The sequence below is a fragment of the Molothrus ater genome, chromosome 1 (assembly GCF_012460135.2).
Source record: "Molothrus ater isolate BHLD 08-10-18 breed brown headed cowbird chromosome 1, BPBGC_Mater_1.1, whole genome shotgun sequence".
In the NCBI taxonomy this organism is placed as follows: Eukaryota; Metazoa; Chordata; class Aves; order Passeriformes; family Icteridae; genus Molothrus; species Molothrus ater.
Window position 1 is genome coordinate 135,070,941 of NC_050478.2, and position 18,572 is coordinate 135,089,512.

The window sequence follows — 18,572 nt, forward strand, 5'->3', positions numbered from 1 at the left end:
CCTGTGCATCATTACACAGCTAAAGGATGACAAAGGAAAGTCCATGAAATCAGTATTCCACAGTGGTCCAGCACATCTCAGTATAAACAATAACATTTTGAAACCAGCAATTACAAAATTGCACTTTACTGTAGCCCAGAAGTATTTCAAACCTTCCTGTATGTAAACCAAGTGCTCTCCAATCAGCTGCTCTCCAGTTCTGTATCACAGCAGCTACTTGCACTCAGCATTCTCTGCACCTGGGAGGCATCATTCATGCTCAGCATATCCACAGGCAGTGGGTCCTAAGACAGGCACACAGTAATCATGCTAATTCCTGGAACCATCACATATGCTAATCACTTGCCATGAGGATTTTTTCAAAAACCCTTCTGGGAGGTAGGGGAAGTACCAGAAGCTAACTGCCCACAACTAGAACTATTTCAGCTGCCTCCTAACTGTGCCTTTGATAAAGCACTGAGTGAAAGTGTCCTTGATCCATCTACAAGACAGAATGGATCTAAAGGATATAGTCTCCTTCAATCAGAGAACAAAGCATGATTCAAATCAGTAAAGACTATTCCTTAAAAAGAAGCTTGGATCCAGCAACCAAGCCCCTAAAATTCCTCTATTCATTAATCCTTCAGACACTTAATAATGCCCTTTCAAAATGTCTGAGCAAAAGCATCTCATCTAAAGCAATATCAAAGATAAACCAAAGAAATCAAATAGAATCAGAGTTGATGGAAAAGACCTTTAAGATTATAAAAAAACCCACACCACAATTGTACTTCCTCCCTACCAGCTTGCACATGCCATACCACACCTTCAAATGTCACACTAGGAGGGGCCAGTATTAATCTTTGCCTAACTGATCCAGGAACAGAAATAATATTCTTGGGTTTAACAGGAACTAAGATCTACAAATAATAAATTGATCATATATTACTTATGTTGGAAGAGCATCCTGACTTTCAGAGGAAAATAAAACAGGAAGGAATAGAAGGTATCTTACTCCCTAACTTTGTCCCTGAAAACCATGTAATGACAGCATTTGTTCCTAAATCAAATTTAAAAAAATTAAAATTCCCTCCCAAATATGTGTACAGTTCAGATTTTAATTTTATTACCCCTAACACTAGGGCTTCCATTTAGTATTCAATTCAGGGGGAAAATTTGGCATAAAAGAAGACTGTACAAACACTGTGGTACTAATTCTGCTACTATGCATTTCTGGACATTTAATAATAGCTTAGTTATTCAGCCTACCAGAAATAGCTTTTTGCTTTTGTTACCTGAAATGAAATTAGTCTAACAGTCACCTATAATGAATCTGCATAGTTTAATTTTAAGACATTTAGCACAAACATACTTGTTGCAAAAACACTGCATTCTTCCTAACACCACATAACAAAAGAGAACAAAAGAACCTCTATCTCTTACTCCTTTAACATCTTTCCTACTTTTTTTCCCTTCAAATGCTTTTTAGTATTCTGCATGCACTTTGAAACATCCTCCCTCTATGAGTATACACATATAATGTCAAAATTTAAAGCTCCAACTGAAAACAAAAAGGGAGGGGAAAAAGCCAGGATTAGGTTTGACTGCATTTACTTTTATTAAACAAACTTTTTGCACCACCACAAAAATGTTTTTAACTCGAACCTTCAGGGACATAACCCTCCAGGAAGATAAATGTAAGTGTTGGAGGCAGGGCAATATTACTTTGAGGATACTTAACGTACTTTGAAGATAGGAGTATGTAAGCAAAAGTGAAGAGATTTCACATTTTAAAACTTTTCCCTAGTGGAAGAGTAAGTTATGACAACATGAACATTATCTAAGATTTGTCTTGTATATATTATGCAACTACAGTGAAGAAAGAAAACAACCACCCACTCAACCAGGAGCTCAGAAAGAACAGCCTGCGGTTTTCAGGAACGATGCTGACTCTCGAAACCCTCCTCTCTCAGAGATAAGGGTGCTTTTCAGAGCGGCGTTTACACCGCCACAGGACCAGCACTACGGACTCAAACCTTCAGGCCCACAGCTTTAACTTCACCGAGTTCCGCCACCCGCGGGACGGCGGATGGGGCAGCGATTTCTCGATCCCCGCAGCAGCCGCAGCTGGCAGCGCGCTCCGCGTCCCCCCGCAGGAAGCGGGGCCGCAGCTGCGGGGACGTTTCACACGAGGAAGGGCGAGGATAGCAGCCGCCCGGAGCCCTGCCCTGCCGCCCCAGCCCCGCACGGGTCCCACTGGACGGGGCAGAGCGGCCAAGATGTCAAGCCCCGCGGGACACGGCGGCCCCAGGGCAAGGCCGGACCCCACCCTCACCTGCAGCGCGGCGCCTCCGGACCCCCGACCCGCGGCGGCCACACCCACGCAACCGGACACGCCCCGCCCCGGGGCGCAGGCGCAGAGCCCCCGTGCGCGCCCCCCCCCGCCCCGGCCGGGCCAGCGGCCGCTTGGGCCCGGCGTGGCTCAGGGGCCCGGCCGCGCAATGTCCGGCCCGCGGCACAGCGGGCTGCCCGGCCGGGCGGGCGGCCCTTGCCCTTGTGTGCCCCCGAGCCCGGGCAGGGCCGTGGGGCGGAGCGGCTCCTCCGCAGGCGGGGGGCGGTGCTGGCAGCGGCGATGGCGGCGCTCATGGCGGCGCTGGCGCGGCCCTTCCGCCGCGGCCCCGCCGGCCTGGGGACAGCACTCCGGCGAGAGGCGATGGGCGGCCCCTGCGGCCGGGGGACTCAGGTAGCCAGGGTGCCGCTCGCTGCGGGGAGCGCGGCCGCTTCCAGGGCCTGCTTGGAATGCGCTGCCCGGGGGGCTGGGGAGTCACGGAGCCTGGAGGTGTTTTAGGAAGACCGGACGGGGCGCTTAGTGCCGTGCTGTATTTGGCGTGGTGGGGTTCGCTCGTAGGTTGGACTCGGTGATCTCAGAGGCCTCTTCCAGCCTAATTCACTCCGATTCCCACGGGGTGTGGCCGCCGCTCGCCCCCGCGGAGCCGCTCCGCCGGCAGGAGGGAGGCGGGCGGAGGCTCCGGCACCGCGGGGGTAGCGAAGGAATGGTTTGTTGGTGCGAAAACTGCCCTGGGCTCGTTTGAGCAGTACGCATTTGATTTTTGCTTCATACCTTGTGTTTGCTCCGTACTTACGGTTTATGTCCAGTCTAGTGCTCTGTTCGTTTTCCGGCGTAATCGTGAGCTTCTGGTGAATATACTTCAAATCCTTGCTTGATGAAGTGACATTTTGTCTTATGAAGATTTTTTTAAAATTTTAAAGTCTTTTTTTTTTTTGCTCAGAATCTGAAATATAACCGGTGATACAGACAAGAAAAAGCTTTTTTTTAACTCGGAGTGATAATGTTCATTAATACCTATCTTATGATCCTACACAGGTGCTTAGGAAAAGCCTTCAGAGAGGAGTCGTGCTTTCAACAGGCTCCTTTTTGGTTTATGAAGCTCATAAGCTGATTTCTGGCTTTGCTGAGGTTCATGCAAGCTTCAAAGGTAATATTTTCTAATTTTGAAGTATATTGCATATTCTGATATGAAACGTAAAATTTTTAGTACCGGAATTATAGAGGAAAATGGTGTAATGCTTTTGATTTTTTCCATTAAGACTGCATGCAGTGTCATTTCATGATAGAATGCTTTTGAATTGGTTATGGGTGATGTGGTAGCACTTCAACACGTGATTATTTCAGGTATAAATGAAAGCAGATTAGTAGCTCATCCTGTCAGGGATAGAACACATGCACAAGGTGGATAATAACTAATTTGTTGCCCAATCTTTAATTGCGCTTATTTACTCTTACTTTAATTAAGTCTTAATGGGTCTGTTAGGAATGCAAACTGGAACTTAATCTATTTCTAGAAATTTTAGCTAGTTGAGATTTTCAGTATGAAGACTGTCATTTCTGTTTAATCTAGTTGAGCAATACCAAGATAGTTCCTCATATAAAATTGAGAAATGTCTTCTGTCTCCCTAACACTATAAAGGCGGGAAGCAAAGCCTTGCTTTACGGACTAGAAAACAATTTAACAAGTGGTAAAATGGTTTTTTTGTATCCTTTGCATAAGAATAGATTCACTGTGGAAGGACAGTAACAATATCTTAAAAGGGGATATTGTTGCAGAATTAAAACTTGCTTGTCTAAATAAGGAATTTCAGAGTAAGCCTGACTGAAAGGAGAATGAGCCTAAACTGGATGTGTGCTCACTGTATAGTTGAGGTAGTATCCAGTTCAGGTAACCTGTTTCTCCATGTCTTAAAAAGAGGAAGATCTTAGATGTTTATGCAGAGAGAAATAAAAATTCAGATAACAAATTTATAAAAGGATAAGGAGCTGTTTCATATGCAGGAGTATCAGTGAGTAGATCTGAAGTAGCTACTCTACACAATTAAGAAATAATAATAATGAGGAATAAAGAATTCATCATTTCTCATGAGGAATATAAGCATAAATAACACTGCTTAGTTGGTCTTTTCGGTGCTCCCACATAAATCTGACATTTACATTGCCAAGAAAAGCAATGCTAATGTGCTTTCTATACAAGACATGGTAAATATGGTAAAAACAAGGGTAAAACAGAAATACCTGAAAAATACTCTAAAATAATAAAAATATAATAATGTGTATAAAACACCTTGTGGGAAATGCATTCAGAAGTTTTGAGTTCTGAGCATTTAGTCTTTAGATATGTTAGTAGTGTTCAGGTCAGCAAGCAAACATAACTATTTAGTGAAGATCATACTGAAGATGTACCATGAAGCTCATTTTGGACACTAAAATCCAAAGCCCACATAGACCATTATCTTATCTTTGAAAGGGTTGAAAGAAGACATTTAGAGACAGCAAGGTTAAAAATTATCCAGAATGCATTGATTTATATTCTAGAATGTTTTCAAGCTGAAGAGGAGGCTTTTGTGTTCAGTCACCTTCAATGTTTTACTTCTTCTGTAAAGAAAACTGTGCTGACTTTAAATTGGCTACCATATTTAGTAGGCAACTTGGAAAAGGAAACCTTATAAACATGATTAATTTTTATGAAAGGGGTTAGAACTTATGTTTTGACTTCTTAAGTTTGATCATGGACCCAGGAGTAATACCAAAGAGACAATAAGCATAGGTAGGTCTGTAAAAAAATAGACAAGGCTTTTGACTTAACAGGTATTTTTTTTAATGCTTTGATGTTGGCAGAAGAGTAAACTTGAAGCTTGTTCTTCTCCTGTACAGTTACCTACATCAACAAAATTACCCATCTTCTTCCCTTTGGGTATTTCTCCTTCTAATTCTATCCTTTTTCATGCTATAATCCTCTATAGTGTGGTGTTTGATAATTCTATTTCCTGTATGCTGTTCCAAGGGCTATATTTATTTATATATTATTTATATATTATTATATTCATGCAGTTGTGGAAATTATATTTCCCCACCACTGTTGTGTTTCAGAGTATTTTCTAGAAAAGGCATAAAAATAATGGAACTTAGCTCATAAATTGATATTCTAGAAAGCCAATTCTGATTTTCAAAATTGTTTTTGCTATTAGTATCTTAAACACACAGGAGTTCCGGTAGATTGTCTGTTTTGGGGTTGTATTTGGGAAAATCCTATGGACTTCGGTCAGAAAACCTTTAAGCAATGTTTTGTTTTGGCTTGTGAGTAAATAATAGGACTCACTCAAACTGCAGTAACGTTCTGGCTAAACTGTGGAACCATAATGAGAATGAAGACTATTTTTAGAAGTTGAGGGTTTTTCATTGTTATTGTAAGATTTAAATTCTTTACATGTACTAATGAAGTGACTTTGTTACTCTCAACTCTGTACTGCACTTGCTCTCCTTGTCCATTTTCCATACTTTTTTTTTCTTTTCTACCATTTTCACAAGTTAAAAAATAACTTATTTCTAGTAGTCTGATGCACTGAGAAAGACACCTTGGGATGTTAAATCTGTCCAGCAACCAAAGCTGTCATGCTGAAAGCTGTTGTAGTGTCACTGGAGAGGCACTAGTTGTCATCCTCGTTGTGCATTATGCATGTTGCTTACTCAATCCTGCTGTGCTTGTAAGTTTGAAGTGATGGCCTAAAAATGAGCTACATAATTTTCAGCTAAGTTGTCTTGCTTTAAAATGTTTTGGTGATAATGTCTTAATTAACTACCATTCGTTCTTCTGTTTTCACAATTTTAATTCCTTCATAAGTGGAAGATGTGATTGAACAAGCAGACTACCTGTATGGGAGTGGAGAAACTGAAAAGCTGTATCGGTTGCTGGTTCAGCATAAAAACAGGTACTTCATTGCCTTGGGACATTAGTGTAGCTTCTTTTCTATGCTCTTCTGTATCAGTTTATCAACTGATATACTCATTGTGGAATGCTGGAGAACCTATTTTTCACCCTTAAGTAAGTAGGAAGGAAGGACTTGTGATGTTTTTCCTCCTGATGGAAAAATGAATGAAGAAAGAACTGATAGTTGTAGAAGGTGAGGGTTAACCCTCAAGTTTTTTAGTCATGGTTGTTCATTACTCTAAGAATCCCTTAGAATACACTGCAAAATTCTGAAAGATTTTAAAGTCTGTAGTAAATTAGTAAGCCAGTGGTAGTTATCTAAAGTATAATGAAGTGTAAGCAGTGTTCCAAAGTAGTATGTTAACAAAATTAAAATTAAGATCCATAAGCTTGGACTGTAACCTACAATACACCATTTGGTAAATTATATAAATAAATACTTAAAGTTACAGTTTATGTGCTGGTGGTGCAGCTCATCTGTGGTTTTTCCATTGTTTTTCTAGGAAGAATTTAATAATTTAAATACAATTAGAAGGAAAAAAACCACATAATAATTTAAGTATTCCAAGTAAGCATCAATACAAATCGGCAGAGTGCTGGAAAAAAATACCATCTAGCTAAGAAGAGAGTAGCCCTCTTTTTCCTTCTGGTGTTTTGAGTGGTACCATAGGGGTTTCTTAAATCTGTCTTTCTTTGGAGAAAACAAAAACCTTTCCTGCAGATGTGTTTGCTTTGCAGACCAGAATGGCAGACCAAAGCTATTTTCAGACAGTCTGTAATACTGGACTTTCATCTGCTGTTTGTTACCTTGGAGTTGTACATAGCATAGCATGACAGATGATTCACTGTTGTCCTATCACCCACTTTAGATATACTTTAAAATATTACTTTTTTGCTTTGTTTCTCTGATTGCTTTAAAAATTCAGTGTTTCTGTTCCTAACCAGTGATGATGCAGAGTTGTTATGGCGGCTGGCACGGTCATCACGAGATCTGGCTCAGCTTGGTAGTACTTCTGCAGAGGAGAAGAAAAAACTGACATATGACTCCCTTGAGTATGCAAAAAAGGCACTTGAAAAAAATGAATCAAATTTTGCAGCACACAAGGTGAGCCTTGCAAAATAACTGAAATCTTGTTTAATTTCTGCTTATAGAAAACACAACAAATGTCATTGTGTTGTTTTAGGAAACTTCAGCATAATATAACTTTTCAGCTGTGAATCAATGACACTTCTTACTCTTCCTTAAGTTTTTGGAAGATCTGAGTTCAGACTTTTCCAGGTAAACTTCCTCTAGGGAAGCAGAAACATTCAGTGCAGGACCATGGAAAGAAGCGACTGGTCAGGATGATAACAGCTGATGAAATCAGCTCCTCCTGCCCCAGCCTCGCCTTAAAGATGTTGAAATGTTGTACGTCACACATTCCATGCCTTTTCTGGGCTCTGTAGAGTTTCACTGGAAATATTTCAGGCCCTGGCTACATTCTGCCCCCGTTTTTTTTTGTTTGTTTGTTTGTTTGTTTGTTTTGGGGTTTTTTTGTGTGTGCTGCTTTTCTCACTGGCAAAGAGGTAGGAAAATGTAGTCACTTGCCTTGGTATCTTGGATCAGGAGAGGACATTGATTCCCTTTACACATGCAGACCAGCAGCTTGCTCTGATGTTGATCGAGCTGTTCACAACAAATACTTACTGCTTTGCCAAAGCTCACCAGAACACCAGAACCCAGGCTAGCTCTGTACCCTCCAGTAGCCACAACAGGAGTGGGGAACAGCTGGGGTCTGGGATTTGCCCACAGCCAAACCTAAAGAGCTGCAAGCTCTACAGTGCACACTGCTACAGCCACGGCAGGGACCAGGTGAAGAAGGAAGGAGGAGACTCTTTGTCTTGAGGTTCCACTGGGAAAGTTTATTCTAGGTGGAGGGAGGAGGACAACAAGAGCGCCTCGCCCCCATGTGGAAGGGGTTTTGTTCAGATACAAGTCAGGCGGTGGATACAAACAGCTAACCAATAGGGAATCCTCAGGGGAGGAGTGAGGGGATTACATCAACTCTGTGGGACCAATCAGGACAGGGGGAGGAGAGGGAAAGGTCACATGGGCCAATAGATGAGGGGATTTCTAAGTGGGTGTTTCAATCAGGGATTGCCCCAGGGGTGTGTGGCAGGGCACATTCAGGAAAAGGGGAAGGTTTACCTTGACTGGCAGGGAGGGGACTAGAATAAAGGGAGGGGAAGACTTGAGGGACAGCTTTAAGGGAGGGTACAACTTAGGGAAAAACCAACTTGGGGAGAACGTGGGAGGGTAACAAAATGAACCATTTAACAGTAACTTAATGAAATAAACATGAACCGCAACACTGCTTGTGGTTGTTTGTGGCAGCAGCAGCTGTTCTACTTGGAAGTTTTTTAAAGGGCACTGTTAACGTAGTGCTGTATTAATTTTTTTTTTTTTTTGTTATTTGAATTACAGTGGTATGGAATTTGCCTCAGTGATGTTGGGGACTATGAAGGAATCAAGACTAAAATTGGAAATGCTATTATCATCAAAGAGCATTTCCAGGTAATGCAGTTTTTTGCATATGACAAGATTAATGTGTCCAGTATGTATATTGTGTGACAGCTGGTAACTAATTTTTGGTGAAATACTGAAAGCATACTTCTGTTCAGACTTCCTAGTAGCACTTTGGTTTTTGGGTTACTGTGACATATGCTCCAGAAATGCCCCAGAAACACAGAGTAGAAATTCTCTCCTGCAGTAAACTAAGTCACTTTAGAAGGGAGTCTTGAAATAGCTCAAGTGCTTCACACACCTCTTAGGACTAGATTAGTTGTAACTGTGATATTGAGAAATGGCAGTGTGGCTGTCCTTTTAACTGTGGATTATGTAACAGTAAAGGACAAATACTGGAGATGAAGAACTACTACTTTTATATCACCAGAGATTATATCAGAATCTGAACATGCCAAGTCTCAAATGCAAGGTTTAATAACCTACTAAAGAGATGTGCTTAGACATCTGTCAGTGTCATCAGACTTTTGAGGTGAGCTGATTAAATTGTGCATTGAATAAGTGGTGTGTTGTCTTGAAATTCTACACACCACAGTCTGGTTTAATTAACAGTATGCTAACAAGCCTATATTTAAATATATTTTAATCCATGTGTCAGAACAACTTCTTTACATATTGTGTTGTTTTTTTCTTCCCACACCAGAGAGCCATTGAACTGAATCCCAAAGATGCTACAACAATTCATCTTATAGGGATTTGGTAAGATGTATTTTCAAACTAAAATTAGTGCATGGCACAGAAAAATGCAAGAGAATAAAATATCTTGCATTAATTACAGAGCTGTTTGGAATAATATAGAATGTACTTGTAATTGATGCAAGCATGAAAACGTATTGAACAGATATAGGATGTCATGCCTTGAAAAAGTCTAGCTATTCTTATGCAGTTGTAAAAGATGAAAAATAATTGTTCATTTAATTTATTTGTATGGAACTGTTAAAAAGTCCTTTTGCAGATGTTAAGTTTGCTTCATGGAATCCATAGTGGGCATCAGTGATAGGAAGTAGTAGCTCATTTTTTTCTGGAGTATGAATGGGGTCAAAACTCAGCACTGACTTTACATTGAATTTCAGTGATGGCTGCAACTTAATACAGTCCCTGAAAAGCTATCAAAAATGAGATGTATTCTGAAAATACTTTTGTTACTATCTGTCAGGATACAGTATTTTAAAAGTTATATGAAAAAAAGGGAGCTTATAAATGCATATATATTAACCAAAAATCATTGAAATTGAATTTACTTCTCAATGAAAATGATACTAAGAACTACTGTTACATAGCAGATAAATGGACTAGAAATAGAACTTTCCATACTAACCAGGGTATTCTGTGCAAGTGGTGTGATGGAAAGCAATAGCATGTACATGTTAGTGAGAGACTCTAGACAGCACTTTTGGTTATTTGTCTGAAAAAGACCAAAGATGTCACATTGATTTACCAGAGATCTCTATTATAAGATTGAGAGATTGAAAATAAAGAAAGGCAATGTATTTTTAGCCTAAAAGAATACTGAAACCCACAGTCAGTTTTTCTGTGGGTTTTTTTTGATCCTAAGTATCAAAGAAAATGATAATGATAAATGCTCCAGAGTTTTTTACTAGTTCAGAACCTTTGGAATCCACCATTCATTCCCACGTGATCCAACAATTGCAGTAGTCCAGATTTTTAAGCAGAAGTATATGCTACCAACTGACTAAGCCTCAAAGTCCGTTTTGAGATAGGAAGCATGTTCTGGAAAGTACTTCAGACATTGTTCCCAAGGAAAATTAGAAAATATTATCAGAAATGTTAGATTAATGCTGCTTTTGGCTCTAAAATATTCCCATGTTGTCTATTTAAATCTACTCTTTACTGAATTTCAGAGCCATCTTGAATTGAAACTGGCACTTAGTATCAGCCAGTTCTTGAGTATTTCTCTTTCTTCTTTTTCTAATCTGTTCAGGACTAAATCTGTTTCTGATAAGGCACATCTAATGACATAATTTCAACTCCAGCAGTGTATTCCATGTCTTGCCTGCCTCTCCTCCAAACATTTACAGTTACTCATTTTTCACCTCCTCTAGAATGCTCTATTTTACACAGTGAATAACAATTGTAATCTCATTGTGGGAGGCCGCTAAAGTGAATATCATTGTTTAATGTTTGCACCCAGAATGTTCTGTGCACTTGAAATGCTTCAATAAAAATGTTTAATCCTTCCAGCACCAATAAGATAGGTGACTGATTGATTACCTGTGTTACTTAGTAGATAGAAAACCAGCATAGCATGGCTTAGCCTAGAGCGCAGTGGTTTGATTCTTGAATTTATTTTCATTCTTATAGATCAGAGTCTCAGGAATGTACTGCAGATCTACTTTATACTAATAATTGAGAAAAGCAAAGTAGTGTTGAGGTAAGGCAATGACATTATTCAGTTGTGTTGCTTTTGCAAATACATTAGAACAAAATAAACATAAATCATTAAAATCATTCAAGCTCAAAATCTGTCTCATGCTTAGTAATTGTTCCAGTTTTAGCTACCATAGGTAGTTCCCAGTAAAACACACACCAAAACTTCTTTAGTAGCAGCTTCAGACATCTTGCTATTTTTTTTTACAGGTGTAAGAACATGCTTATAGAACTTTCAATATGTCTGCAGTTTTGACTCTTGGAACCAACAATTATGACATCCAGTTTTTATGTCCAACAACAATTCTGAGACTGTTGCTTGAAAACAAGTGAAATGTGAAGGGAGATATAAATGTTTCTTTTTCCTTCAGGTGTTACTCTTTTGCTGAGATGCCATGGTACCAAAGAAAAATAGCTGCAACACTGTTTGCCACACCACCAACTTCCACATTTCAGGAGGTACAGTATGAAAACATTTCACAGACTGTTATTCCACCCACAAAGCTGATGATACACTTTGTACTTATTTTCCTGACAAAAACTGACCTCTGATTATGCAATAGGCATGGAGTTGTGAGTTTACAACTGTCAATAATAAAATGAGAACATGAGAGTGAGAGGTATCTAAAAACATAAAAATCTTTAATTTTCTTCAGCTGTAGCACACAAAGAATAGTGTAAATTGTTTTAATAGTTTTTGCATGAGAAAATAATAAACTATATGTAACTTAGCTTGTAATTACTGTTGTGCCCTGTTGGAGATAACTGTCTGTACTAGTCCAATGCTGATGATTTATATGGTGGTGTTATGCCATGTACCTATTTGCTAGTTAACAGAATTTCTCCCCTTATATTAAATGCAAAAAGCAACAGCTCACTTTGTTACTTAAGATGAACAAATACCCTTTAATTCTCTGGCCACATGTGGTGTGGGCTTTTTTCAGTTGAAAGTACTTTTGTTCCTCTTTTCTATGAAGATTCCTGCAGTCATACACCCTACAACATACTATCCACATGTTAATCCTTTAAAATAGTGCATCTAAACCAGTGTGCATCTTTTTTAAACACCCCTACATATATAGAAGCTTGACAGTTAAATTGGTAATAGAAAAATTTGGTGCAGCTGTTTTAATCTTTGTTTGTTTAGAGCAACCAGTAACTCTTTTGTTCTCTTAAAGTGGGGGTGGGCAGGCTGCTTGCTGTTACATAAAAAACAAATTAGGAGCTGTTTGAAAAATAAATAAAACTCTTTAATAGAATGTCAAGCTTGTAAGTTTTCCTGAAAAACCACTCTCAGAAGAATACAAAGTGTCAGCCAGGATTTCAAATATTGCCAGAATAATGCCAGTCCCAGCATTCAGTTCTGTAGCACTTAAACTTGTTGAAGAAGTAAACTTGTACCGGTAAGATTTCTGCAGTTTCAGTACAAAAACTGTTTTGTAGATACAAAAGCTGTGAGAGCTTTTTCCCTCCCCCTGCTCTCATTAGGAAAAGGTAGGGATGGACTGAGATTTTGGATGGGAAACTTATTGAAAATGTGCGGATATCATAGATGTTTATCCTTATGTAAGAGAGGTTACTGACTGCTGCTCTGTGGGAGTCAGTTCTCTCTCCAATATTTATTAATGACCCAAATAGTAAGATTTTTTTCATCTATTAAATTTATACATGAGAAATAGATGGGGGAAACTGCAGATGTGCTGGATAGTACAAACAAAATTCAAAATTTATCTTGACAAGTTGAACTGGAAAAACACAATCCAGTTTGGTAGGAACAGATAGGATGTACTACACTTATGGGAAAAGTAGTAGGAGGATAGTTGGGTAAGTACTAGTTCTTTTGAGATGATGTTAAATCTAATTGGACATCAGTAGCATTCTGAATTAATAAAAAACCATATCATGGACAGGAACTCCTTCTTCAGGTGTGTGCATAAGACTTTAGTTTGACTATTGTGTTGAGTTTATTCTCCATTTTAAAGAATACAACTTTGTCTTTTTCAGGCTCTCCGTTACTTCCACATGGCAGAAGAAGGTAAGACCTGTGGCTCATTTTGACTGAAAAATATCTTTTAGGATTGATGACTTCAGTAAACCTCTAGCTGTCAGTATTACCTTAGTAACTGTAGCCACCAAACCCAAAACAGTATAATATGATCAGCTGACAACTGTGGTGTGCCCCTCAGCACACTGAGCTGTTACATTGCAACATTTTATCAGTATGTTACACATCTAGTATAAATACCAAAGTGAAATTTAAACCTTCCTGAGAATAAAGTACACTTCCCTAAGGAATTCAACAGGAGTGCAGAGAGGCAGAAGAAATAAAAAAAGGGAATTCTGTGTTACTTTTTCAGAATTTTCTTAAGAGTTCGAAAGTCCTCTTTATTCTAAATAGAAAACAGAAAAAGCAGACTTTTTATTATTTCAGAATGTATTATGCCAATCTGACAGTTAAACTTTACACATGATACAAAATAAAATGTGAACGTGTTATTTCTCCAGGAGTGAAGCCATAAGCAAAACTCGCTAGCTGAAAGATAAAGGAAGACAAGGGAAGGCAGTGTTCTATGAAAGATTTGTACATAGTTAAATTATTGAAGATTAGAGGAAAGGCTCATAGTGTGTCTTCCTGAGTGTCAGGTAATGCAGCTGTGAACTGGAACAGTGAACTTCATCTCAAAATTTGCCTCCAAAACACCTCCATATGTTTTGAAACCTGACCTTAAATCCAGCAGTAGAGAAAGCCTGTGCTGTAAGTATGAAGAGCAGGCAAGATTAGTCTTTAATACTGAATGATGCTTTATAAAAGCAAGGTTAAAATCTCTCCTTAAAAAATGTTTCTTCTGTGCAGCAAAAATTAAGCTGGTATCTGTATGTGCTAGCAAATGTGCCCTATTTTCCCTTGCCTATACCTGCTAAGCTGGTTGCACTGCCTGTTTTACCTCCTAGGTCCAGAAAAGCCCAAAATCTGCAAAGCAAAGCTGTTACACTTTAAGCTCACTGCTTTGCTCTTTGTGAGGAATCTAGTGTCATTTAGTATATTAACTAGTAAGCTGCTAATTAATATAATTGTTTATGAGAAGAAAAAAAAATCTAGCAAGTGAAAATTTTACATTTGCTTCCTTCTGATCCAAAGCCAAACCATGTTTTCTAAAACAAGTATCAAAGTATAATATGCTGCTAATTTTCATCTGAAGCTTTTCTCCTGTCTCTATGCAGCTGATCCAAATTTCTACAGCAAAAATTTGCTCTTTTTGGGGAAAACATACTTGAAGTTAAACAATAAGAAAATGGCTCTTCTGTGGTTAAGCAAAGCAAAGGAGTATCCTGCACAGACAGAGGAGGACAAACAGGTGGGATGTTAAGAACTGTGATCATACAATCATATATCGTATCCAAGATGTATGACATCATGGCAGTGGAATGTCTTATAAAAGTAACTCAGGGCAACTTACAGTTCAGCACCTTTAGCTCAGAATCACAGCAACACCAAAAAAATTCTAGTATATTACTAGCCACCTCTGGAAGCTGTGGTTGGAAATACTCTGTTTTATTTCATAGCAGAGAACTGTTACCCTTTCTTCTTCATGGTAGTTCCACAGTGCCAACAACGACCCTGCCTTAGCTGTGTTACTGAAGGTCACACAGGCACCTTGCTAGCCTGTTTCTGTGTGAACACAGAATCACCTTTCATGTGCCTGAAATGGGTAAGGTAGGAATTACATTTTGGAATAGCTCACAATCATGTGAACACAAGGAAGAAAAAACCCAGATGTACCAAAACTTTAACATTGCAGTCCTTTCCAGGCCCCCAGGGAGAGATTCAGATGATCTGAGTAAGACAAATTAAGGTAATGTATCTTTGACAGCAGATCTCCAGTGCTAGATGTCATGAGTCACTTAATTACCCTTTGAAACTGTGCAGAAGGATTTTGGTTGGGAGGGTAGGCATCTGCTTCCTACCTAAACATTCAAAGTACTTCCAGGAGAGGTAATCCATTAGACTTGTTCATACCTGATAATGCATTCAGTATAAACCAATGCAACTGCAGTTACCTTTCAAAAACAATCCTGTTAGCATCACGACTAACAAAGCCTCAATTTGCATTTGATTTTTTTATGGTTGATTGACCTCTATTTCATTTAGCATTAAAGCTGCAGTTGAGATGCAGCATTCTGAATGTCCAACATAAGAAATACTTTGGTAGGAGTTTGCATTTCACACCTTAGAAACAAACACTACTGAGACAGTGTTTCAGAATCCCTCTGTAGATTCGCTAGTAAGCCTCAAACTGTTTCTTCCAAAACTGAGTTTCTTTAGTAACATCTTTCAGTGAAAGAACAAGTCTTGCATTCCTCTAGTGCCTTGCACAATGTTTAGGAATTTAATAGCCTAAAGGGGTAGTAGTCTCAGGTGTGTAAGGAATTGGTCATTTCTTCTGACAGTTACCAGTAGCCAGAGGCACCCATGAAACCAGTGATCCCAAAAGCTTGTCTTTAGGAGCCATTCAAAAAGTATAGTCAGGAGTGAATTCTGTGCAGTGGCCAAGTTGTTAAACCACTGATCTGCTTCAGCTACTTGTGGCCTCCTGGTACTGACATCTATTTCTTAATCTCTTAGAGGTGTGCAGAGCTGCTGAACTGAGAAAGGCAGTATTCTCTCCATTCTCTGGGTGAATGTGTAAAATGCAAAATTCATTGGGAAATAGACTTGATAGTCCACTATGAAGGAAACTGGCCTGTGCAAAGACACCTGAATCTTGTCTCAGCATAACTAGGGTTTCTGAACATTTGTTACCCCAGATACTCAGAGGTTATCTGGCTTACACTGTCTGCATGGCTTGCTATGTTATTACCATTGTTAGGATGGAGGTTTTTTGTGGTTTGAGAAGGGAGGAGAGGGTGTTGAGATTTTTTTGCTGTTCACTTTGTTGTTGGGGGGTGTTTTAATATGAATGTTAGAACCATTGCTCCAAGCAAACAGAGCCTCAGAAATGGTCTCACTTCTTAGTTGCTGTCTAAGGTGTTGAAATCCCTAGGCAGGTTTGGTATGGTCAGAGGTAGGACAGTTTCCTGCATGCTCCTTTGGACTGCAGCAAATCAAGAACTAGTGTCTGTATTCAACACAAATAAACTTCATTTATGTAGTAAATGAATGACACTGAAGACACTGGCTTAAGTGATTTATTCTGATTCATATTTCAAGTATTTAGCATCTTAAACTACGGAAGAAAAATGACTCGTCCTAGGACTGTCACAGCTGCAGGGAAACATTTGGGTGCTTCTGAGGGAAGTTTTGCTAGAAGAGTCTGTAACTGTCTGGGACTGTTATGTTACATTTATTTCTTTCAGGTGCAGAAAGAAGCTGTGGAGCTGCTTAATTCTATATAAGAAGAAACAAGATAATGGGAAGTAAGTGCCTCAGGTTTGAGCAGCATAGGAAAAAGGCCCCAAATACTACTTCAGTTTACTGAAGCTGTTACTAAAAGTACAGCTCAGACCTTCTATCTCATTTCTATTAAAATCTGAACTGAAAGATCTGTTTCATTATGTGATCCTGTCTGTTCATTTACATGGGAATGAAGGGGTCTTCATTCACAAGCAGGGTTGATAGTTAGAAAAGGCTGGGAGAGTGATAGCCTGGAGTTTAAATTAAGTTTTTTACACTTCTGAACTACAAGTTATTTATGAGGAATAATAAGATATGTGACTGGTGTAAGTTTAAAGAAAGGAGGGACAGGATAATGACATAATTATAATCCTGCAGTTTTTTCTACAGTGTTTTCTTGTGAGGTTCAATGGCCTTCAAGAGTAATAGATGCTCCTACATATTTATCATTAAGGCTGCACCATCTTAATTCCAATGGTCTTAAATGCTAGTGTTTGACTTTGCAGAAAGTGTTGTGGTTTAAAATAAAAAATGAATGAAAAAAGAACAAGTAGGGAACATCTAAGAAAATCCCTTTATGGGTGATATCATGTGCAGTGAGAAGCTTTGTGATGATTTAGTGGCTGTAAATGTTTGCTGAGCACACACTCTTTACCCTAGACTGTAACAACAGGAGAAATACATACTCCCAGTACATTAGAAAGTAACTACTGTGGAACAATATGGGCTTCTGTTTGTAGACATAAAACTTTCTTCTTGGTCCTTCTACTGTGTTGGCAGGAATTTTCACCAGAAATACAAAGTCATCTAAATTAGGTGTCCAGCCAAACAATATATTCCAATTACCCAAGAGAAAAAGTGGACCAAAGAATAAAGAAATACCAAAGATGTGGTATTCTCAATAGAACAGCCTAAAAAAAAACTTACTAGAAAATACCTAGTATTTGCTTTACTAGGAAAGGGTATTGTAATTCTAGGAGTAAGATGAAGAACAGCATAAATTGCTTAGACTAACAAACCAAGCTAAGTCAGTAGTAAAATTTCATGATTGAGAGAGAATCTGGGGCTTGAATTGAAGCCTGATGCCACAAAACTACAGTTAAAACCGGGTTTTCCCAACTACCATAAAGGAACTATTTTTTTTCTGTTAGTAGAGCATAATAATGAAGTCATCTGTGTTACAGTGTCTCAGGGTGGGTGATAGAGTGTTTGAGAGAGAATTTTCTGCATTCATATTCTAAAAAAACATCTGCATAGTTGCTTCCAGTAGCTTTGTGGCAGAGGCATCTTTATTTAGGTGCCTTTTCTACTGCTGCACAAAGGAAGAATATCCAAAGTAATAGCTGTGAAGTGTGTAGTGAAAAGCAGCTCAGTTGCAGGAAGAAAGGAAACAACAAAACCCATAAACTACACAACAGCTCCTTCAAGTTATATTACTTCCCTGGTCTGATCTCCAACCATTGCTGCCTTCCCTCTTTTTGCTATCTTACTCACTCTCCCCAAGTATAGGTGAAATATGGGGAATTCAAGTGGGAAAAGAAAAAATTACAACACAGTCTGTCTGAAATTCCCAGAAAATGCAAGTATGGTACACAAGTACACACATGCACACAGGTATATATATTGCTTTCTTTTCCTCCAGAGTCATTCTTTCAGTCAGGCCCTTGACACAGGTCATACACAGGAAAAGAAAGCTACTGGATTTGGTTTTTTCATGCTTACTAATCCTTACCCCCACAAAAAACTACTGAAGGTATGAGACAGCTGAAGTTACCAAAACAATAAAACAACTACATTCTTGTGGTGTGCTGTCTTTTTTTATTTCGTTCAGTTACTCACAGATTCACAAAATTCAGCAGTTGGTAGTGGGTCACCACGTCATTCATTAGTGCAAATTCATTAACTGTGACATTTAGCCCTCCTTGTCTTTTAGGCAAGTGACACACACACTCCTGGTGCCTGGCCTTTG

The 18,572-nt window shown here is 39.1% G+C and overlaps 2 protein-coding genes across 3 annotated transcripts in view; one reads left to right on the forward strand and one right to left on the reverse strand.

The window, feature by feature from the left end:
• Positions 1–2,402, reverse strand: part of CPNE3 (copine 3) — a 29,062-nt gene extending 26,660 nt beyond the window's left edge. Inside the window, exon 1 of the mRNA XM_036402139.2 lies at positions 2,315–2,402. The gene's annotated coding sequence lies outside the window, so the exon portion shown is untranslated. The remainder of the gene's footprint in view (positions 1–2,314) is intronic.
• Positions 1,915–16,761, forward strand: RMDN1 (regulator of microtubule dynamics 1). 2 transcript variants are annotated; one of them, XM_036402158.2, is made up of 10 exons: positions 1,923–2,722; positions 3,365–3,476; positions 6,174–6,261; positions 7,206–7,365; positions 8,725–8,814; positions 9,467–9,522; positions 11,583–11,670; positions 13,216–13,246; positions 14,434–14,567; positions 16,567–16,761. In XM_036402158.2, the coding sequence occupies exons 1-10, from the start codon at positions 2,069–2,071 to the stop codon at positions 16,603–16,605; spliced, it is 1,452 nt and encodes a 483-aa protein (XP_036258051.2). In that variant the 5' UTR covers positions 1,923–2,068; the 3' UTR covers positions 16,606–16,761. The 2 variants fall into 2 exon arrangements, with proteins under 2 accessions (XP_036258059.2, XP_036258051.2); XM_036402166.2 differs by lacking the exon at positions 16,567–16,761 and having other exon boundaries at positions 1,915–2,722; positions 14,412–14,495.
• The last annotated feature ends 1,811 nt before the right edge of the window (positions 16,762–18,572 follow it).